The sequence below is a fragment of the Salvelinus fontinalis genome, chromosome 3 (assembly GCF_029448725.1).
Source record: "Salvelinus fontinalis isolate EN_2023a chromosome 3, ASM2944872v1, whole genome shotgun sequence".
Taxonomy (NCBI): domain Eukaryota; kingdom Metazoa; phylum Chordata; class Actinopteri; order Salmoniformes; family Salmonidae; genus Salvelinus; species Salvelinus fontinalis.
In genome coordinates this window covers 2123861-2131920 of record NC_074667.1, presented here as the reverse complement: position 1 = coordinate 2131920, position 8060 = coordinate 2123861, and the positions used below count along the sequence as shown (strand labels likewise).

Sequence of the window (8060 nt, the reverse complement as noted above, 5' to 3'; positions counted from 1 at the left end):
AAGTTTAACAGAGCAACCACTATTGAATATGTAGTCTAGAGCAGTGGAGTGGGCTCTGTTCGAAAGTAGTGCGCTACATAGGGAATCGGGTGGCGTTTGGGACACTGCCCTAGTCATGATGAAGGTTGTGTCTGATCTTGCCTGATTGACTACCCAAACGTAAACTATGACGTATATTGTGACTTGTCAGGGCTGAAAAGTATGATAACACCATGATGCACCATAACCAAAGACAGGAAACATGTAAAAGCATATTTATTCATATCATTTACATACATTTGAATACAAAACGACAAAGTACTTTTTACTCAACCCTCTACAATATACAATATACGTTGCAGCAATAGTTAAAGACACATTAAAATATTCCAAATGTGAATACAATGATTCTAAACAAATCTATACAGTTACATTGATACTCGGAGAGTATGTACAGTGGCTTGTGAAAGTATTCACCCCCTTGGCATTTATCCTATTTTGTTACCTTACAACTTGGAATTAAAATGGATTTTGGGGAGGGGGGGGGTGGTGTATGATTTGATTTACACAACATGCCTACCACTTTGAAGATGCAAAATATTTAACTTGAGTGTGCATAACTATTCATCCCCCCAAAGTCAATACTTTGTAGAGCCACCTTTTGCAGCATTTACAGCTGCAAGTTTCTTGGGGTATGTCTCTATAAGCTTGGCACATCTAGCCCCTGTGATTTTTGCCCATTCTTCAAGGCAAAACTGCTCCAGCTCTTTCAAGTTGAATGGGTTCCGCTGGTGTACAGCAATCTTTAAGTCATACCACAGATTCTCAATTGGATTGAGGTCTGGGCTTTGCCATTCCAAGACATGTAAATGTTTCCCCTTAAACCACTCGAGTGTTGCTTGAGCAGTATGCTTAGGGTCATTGTCCAGCTGGAAGGAGCACCTCTGTCCCACTCTCAAATCTCTGGAAGACTGAAACAGGTTTCCCTCAAGAATTTCCCTGTATTTAGCGCCATCCATCATTCCTTCAATTCTAACCAGTTTCCCTGTCCCTGCCGATGAAAAACATCCCCACAGCATGATGCTGCCACCACCATGCTTCACTGTGGGGATAGTGTTCTCGGGGTGATGAGAGGTGTTGGGTTTGCGCCAGACATAGCGTTTTCCTAGACAGCCAAAAAGCTAAATTTTTGTCTCATCTGACCAGAGTACCTTCTTCCATATGTTTGGGGAGTCTCCCACATGCCTTTTGCCGAACACCTAACGTGTTTGCTTATTTTTTTCTTTAAGCAATGGCTTATTTCTTGTCATTCTTCCGTAAAGCCCAGCTCTGTGGAGTGTACAGCTTAAAGTGGCCCTATGGACAGATACTCCAATCTCCGCTGTGGAGCTTTGCAGCTCCTTCAGGGTTATCTTTGGTCTCTTTGTTGCCTCTCTGATTAATGCCCTCCTTGCCTGGTCTGTGAGTTTTTGTGGGCGGCCCTCTCTTGGCAGGTTTGTTGTGGTGCCATATTCTTTCAATTTTTTAATAATGAATTTAATGGTGCTCTGTGGGATGTTCAAAGTTTCAGATATTTTTTATCACCCAACCCTGATCTGTACTTTGCCACAACTTTGTCCCTGACCTGTTTGGAGAGCACCTTGGTCTACATAGTGCCGCTTGCTTGATGGTGCCCCTTGCTTGGTGGTGCCCCTTGCTTAGTGGTGTTGCAGACTCTGGGGCCTTTCAGAACAGGTGTATATATACTGAGATCATGTGACAGATCATATGACACTTAGATTGCACACAGGTGAACTTAATTTAATTAATTATGTAACTTCTGAAGGTAATTGGTTGCACCAGATCTTATTTAGGGGCTTCATAGCAAAGGGAGTGAATACATATGCACACACCACTTTTCCGTTTCTTTTATAAAAAAAATATTTTTGAAACAAGTCATTTTTTTTATTTCACTACACCAACTTTGACTATTTTGTGTATGTCCATTCCATGAAATCCAAATAAAAATCGATTTAAATTACAGGTTGTAATGCAACAAAATAGGACAAATGCCAAGGGGGTTGAATACTTTCGCAAGGCACTGTATAAATATATACAGTACCAGTCAAAAGTTTGGACACACCTATATTCCACAAATTAACTTTTATCAAGGCAGACCTGTTAAATTAAATGCATTCCAGGTGACTACCTCATGAAGCTGGTTGAGAGAATGCCAAGAGTGTGCAAAGCTGTCATTAAGGCAAAGGCAGTTTAACACTTTTTTGGTTACTAAATGATTCCATATGTGTTATTTCACAGTTTTGATGTTTTCACTATTTTTCTAGGTACAGTATGAGGTACGATATACACTGAGTGTACAAAACATTAAGGACACCTGCTCTTTCCATGACATAGACTGACCTGGTGAATAGTAGTAGGTGGTGGTAGGTGCCAGGTGAGTATGGTAGTTGGTGCCAGGCGCACCGGTTTGAGTGTGTCAAGAACTGCAATGCTGCTGGGTTTTTTAACACTCAACAGTTTCCTGTGTGTATCAACAATAGTCCACCACCGAAAGGACATCCAGACAACTTGACACGACTGTGGGAAGCATTAGATCGACATGGGCCAGCATCCCCTGTGGAACGCTTTCGACACCTTGTAGAGTCCATGCCCCCATGAATTGAGGCTGTTCTGATGGCAATAGAGGGTGCAACTCAATATTAGGAAGGTGTTCCTAATGCTTTGTACACTCAGTGTATACTGTATATATCCTCCTACACACTTTCTTGTGCATATCTGTTTAACATGTGCGATGTAACGTACGATACATATGGAATATGGAATGACTACTACAGTAGCCACATTTACAAACTCTCTTACGCAAAAGAGAAGAAAAACAACATAAACAAGCAAACTCAAGTTAATGGTTCTCTCTTCAGCTAAGCAAGGTAAACATGATCAAAGACACTGTAACACTTGGAGCACCTTCTTATGAAGCCTTATAAGGGATCATAGCACCGTATAAGGTGCTATGAATATGTTGTTGAGGCATTATAACACCTGATAGTGTTTCTAAAAACTATACCATTCACATGATGTGGACTGACCTCATGTTCTGTCAAAACCAGTGATCAGGAAAATGGTCAAGTCAGACACTGCATTCATATCATGATACGTTTTCTGTGTCAATAAATAAATACATTCTCTCGATACTGTACATTGTAGGAAAGGTTTTCAGCCGGATTGAGAGAAGAAGACTTTCAGCGTGATTCACGGAAAGAGAGGCACATATAACTGAGAGGAGAGTGAAACCTAATGGTTGTAGACGTGCTCACTTCCAAACAGTACATAGAGTCTATGTTGGTTACTGTACAACTGGTAACATTAAATGTTACATTTAGGAACGGTATGGAGATAGAGTTCTGTCCAAAATGTTTTTCATTTACGTGGATATGGACATAATTAAACTTAGACACCATTGAGAAAACAATAAAACACCACCACACATCTCACACACTATGCTAGAGGTCTTACATAAGGGGGTTTGTGGTGGTAGACTGACACAGGTGTCTGTACACCATGAACACAGATTCAGAAGAAGAACGAAATGAAATACTGAACAATGAATCGAAATAGATGTTTTTTCCGTTGTCTGCACTAACTGGGCAGGGAAAAGCAAAGTCCACCAATTCCACCACATTGCTTTCACCTATTCTGCCCCAATGGGCAAAAACTGGTTGGATCAACGTTGTTTCCACGTCATTTCAACAAATCAATTCAGTGTGATGACGTTGAATCAACGTGGGAAACGAATTGGATTTTCAAAAAGGGAATTTTGGCTTTTTTTCAACTAACTTTGAACCTAAAGCCAATATCATGGTGACATTTTATGTTGATTTCACGTTAGTTGACAACTCAACCAAAAGGAAATCAAAAATAGATGTTTAACTGACGTCTTTGACCAGTGGGGTGTTTTCAGATCAGTACAGATGAAGAGAGGAGACACTTTTAGACTACCCACGTCTCTATGGCTCTCTCTCTCCCTTTCCCCTTCTCTACTTCTTCTTCTCCATCACTTCGTACTCCAGGTCGACGGCACCATAGCCGTTCATCTTGGCTAGTTTGAGGCTGCTCTCCTCCTCCAGCATGCCGTTCCTGGCCGCGAACATCTGGCTGATCTCCACAAACGTCTTGTTTTTGGTCTCGGGGACGATGAAGAAGACGTAGGCCGCCACTGCCATGCACACGCCAAAGAACACCAGGTAGCAGTAGGCCCCTGCCGACATCTGGGGGTGGGAAAATAGTTGTTTGCTGAATGAATTGATTATTAGAGGGAACAGGAACAGTAGCAGTAGCAGGAACAGTAACAGGAACAGTAGCAGTAGCAGTAGCAGGAACAGTAACAGGAACAGTAGCAGGAACAGTAGCAGGAAGAGTAGCAGGAACAGGAACAGTTGCAGGAACAGTAACAGTAGCAGGAACAGTAGCAGGAACAGTAGTAGGAACAGTAACAGGAACAGTAGCAGGAACAGTAGCAGGAACAGTAGCAGGAACAGTAGCAGGAACAGGAGCAGGAACAGGAACAGGAACAGGAACAGGAGCAGTAGCAGGAACAGTAACAGTAGCAGGAACAATAGCAATAACAGTAGTAGGAACAGTAACAGGAACAGTAGCAGGAACAGTAGCAGGAACAGTAACAGTAACAGGAACAGTAGTAGGAACAGTAACAGGAACAGTAGTAGGAACTGTAGCAGTAACAGTAGCAGGAACAGTAGCAGGAGCAGGAACAGGAGCAGGAACAGTAGTAGGAACAGTAACAGGAACAATAGCAGGAACAGTAACAGGAACAGGAACAGGAACAGTAGTAGGAACAGTAACAGTAGCAGGAACAGTAGTAGGAACAGTAACAGGAACAGTATCAGGAACAGTAGCAGGAACAGTAACAGTAGCAGGAACAATAGCAGGAACAGTAGTAGGAACAGTAGCAGGAACAGTAACAGGAACAGGAACAGTAGCAGGAACAGTAACAGGAACAGTAGCAGGAACAGTAACAGGAACAGTATCAGGAGCAGGAACAGTAACAGGAACAGTAGTATGAACAGTAGTAGGAACAGTAGTAGGAACAGTAACAGGAACAGTATCAGGAACAGTAACAGGAACAGGAACAGTAGTAGGAACAGTAACAGGAACAGGAGCAGTAGCAGGAACAGTAACAGTAGCAGGAACAATAGCAGGAACAGTAGTAGAAACAGTAACAGGAACAGTATCAGGAACAGTAGCAGGAAAAGTAGTAGGAACAGTAACAGGAACAGTATCAGGAACAGTATCAGGAACAGTAGCAGGAACAGTAACAGTAGCAGGAACAGTAACAGTAGCAAGAACAGTAACAGTAGCAGGAAGAGTAGCAGGAACAGGAACAGTTGCAGGAACAGTAACAGGAACAGTAACAGTAGCAGGAACAGGAACAGTAGTAGGAACAGTAACAGTAGCAGGAACAGTAGCAGGAACAGTAACAGTAGCAGGAACAGGAACAGTAGTAGGAACAGTAACAGGAACAGTAGTAGGAACAGTAGCAGGAACAGTATCAGGAACAGTAGCAGGAACAGTAGCAGGAACAGTAACAGGAACAGGAGCAGTAGCAGGAACAGTAACAGGAACAGTAACAGTAGCAGGAAGAGTAGCAGGAACAGGAACAGTAGCAGGAACAGTAACAGTAGCAGGAACAATAGCAGGAACAGTAACAGGAACAGTAACAGGAACAGGAACAGGAACAGTAACAGGAACAGTAACAGGAACAGGAGTAGGAACAGTAACAGGAACAGTATCAGGAACAGTATCAGGAACAGTAGCAGGAACAGTAACAGGAACAGTAGCAGGAACAGTAGCAGGAGCAGGAACAGGAGCAGGAACAGTAGTAGGAACAGTAACAGGAACAGTAGCAGGAACAGTAACAGGAAAAGGAACAGGAACAGTAGTAGGAACAGTAACAGTTACAGTAGCAGGAACAATAGCAGGAACAGTAACAGGAACAGTAGCAGGAACAGGAACAGTAACAGTAACAGGAACAGTAACAGGAACAGTAGTAGGAACAGTAACAGTAACAGGAACAGTAACAGGAACAGTAACAGTAGCAGGAACAGGAACAGTAATAGGAACAGTAACAGTAGCAGGAACAGTAGCAGGAACAGGAACAGTAGTAGGAACAGTAACAGGAACAGTAGTAGGAACAGTAGCAGGAACAGTAGCAGGAACAGTAGCAGGAACAGTAACAGGAACAGTAACAGGAACAGGAGCAGTAGCAGGAACAGTAACAGGAACAGTAACAGTAGCAGGAAGAGTAGCAGTAACAGGAACAGTTGCAGGAACAGTAACAGGAACAGTAACAGTAGCAGGAACAGGAACAGTAGCAGGAACAGGAACAGTAGCAGGAACAGTAACAGTAGCAGGAACAGGAACAGTAGTAGGAACGGTAGCAGGAACAGTAGCAGGAATTAGTAGTAGGAACAGTAACAGGAACAGTAGCAGGAACAGGAACAGGAACAGTAGTAGGAACAGTAACAGGAACAGTAGCAGGAACAGTAGTAGGAACAGGAACAGGAACAGGAACAGTAGTAGGAACAGGAACAGGAACAGTAACAGGAACAGTAGCAGGAACAGTAGCAGGAACAGGAACAGTAGTAGGAACAGTAGTAGGAACAGTAACAGGAACAGTAACAGTAACAGTAGCAGGAACAGTAGCAGGAACAGTAACAGGAACAGAACACAACGCGAATTGGATCTTCAGACGATGGCACTTATTTAATTAAAACATTTGCTACTATACTACTGCTATACTATTACTACTGCTATACTACCAGTATACTACTGCTAGACTACTACTACACTAATGATATACTGCTACTATCCTACTACTATACTACCACTATACTACTAGTATACTGCTACTATACTACTGCTTTACTTCTACAGATGAGTTTGAGTGGAGTTTGAGGGAATAGGGAGCTGGATCGAGAGCTGTCGCAAAAAAGGCACGACTAAAATGCCAACATACAGCGGTAAAACGTGTGTACAGGAATAATTGTAGGCCAGTAGTTCTGACCTGTAGGAAGGGGAAGACAAAGCCAATGGTGAAGTTGGACAGCCAGTTGAGGCATCCAGCCACGGTGTAGGCAGCCGGACGATGGGACTGTTTAAACAGCTCTGCTGTAATCAGGAAGGGTACTCCAGCTACACAGGGACAGAGACACACACACAATGAGACACATTGGCTGCATTTAGACAGGCAACCCAATTCTGATCATTTTTCCACTAACAGGTCTTTTGACCAATCAGATCAACTCTGAAAAAGATCTGATGTGATTGGTCAAAAGAACAATTAGTGGAACAAATATCAGAATGTGTGAACACAGCCATTGTCTACAAAATTATACGTTTCAAGCCATGATAGAATCACATCATGGGCTACTAGTTATAGTCACATGTGAAGTTGGGCAAACTACCAAACCACTGATATTGATAACAGCAATACTTTAGAGTAAGGATAGTACATTGAGGATTGAAACCACCATTATATTCAATCGGTGTAAGACAGATGTATGATCTTAATTTGATCCGTATTGTCACAGCCAAATAATCCTGCAGCAACAAGATTTGAACATTTAGTCCATTATATTACCTGATTGGTGGTTAGGCTATTAGCCGGCCAAAAGTAGGCTACATGAAAAGTACAATATTGTTAATATAACTGTGTGTTAGTGTGGGTTTTTAGTGAACTTATGTAAATCACGAAGCTCATCTGAAAATTCTCAGCAACAAAAGAGTGATCAAATTAAGGTCCTACATCTGTATCTCAATATGTTAACTCTATAATATGTAGAATCTATAGACGGTTTCATTGCTCCAAATATCTAATTCATCATGGTTAGAAATGAGAGATATTATGAATGAGGAATAATACATTAGTAAAAGCCTAATGATGAACGTGTCAAGTTTAGTCCTCATTATTTGAGCATGATAATGACATGGGGAGAAAGCTTGATAATATAGTCAATAAGTAGGGCTCTGCATTTTGTGACATCTGCAGTACTATGAGCTCCTTCACA

At 42.0% G+C, this 8060-nt stretch overlaps 1 protein-coding gene across 1 annotated transcript in view; it reads right to left on the bottom strand.

Moving 5' to 3' along the window:
- Window positions 1-263: 263 nt before the first annotated feature.
- Window positions 264-8060, bottom strand: part of LOC129835924 (solute carrier family 2, facilitated glucose transporter member 9-like) — a 35928-nt gene continuing 28131 nt past the window's right edge. Inside the window, exons 11-12 of the mRNA XM_055901628.1 lie at window positions 7058-7185; window positions 264-4244 (exon numbers count right to left, since the gene is read on the bottom strand). Coding sequence (XP_055757603.1) covers window positions 4014-4244; window positions 7058-7185 — 359 coding nt within the window. The 3' untranslated portion in view covers window positions 264-4013. The remainder of the gene's footprint in view (window positions 4245-7057; window positions 7186-8060) is intronic.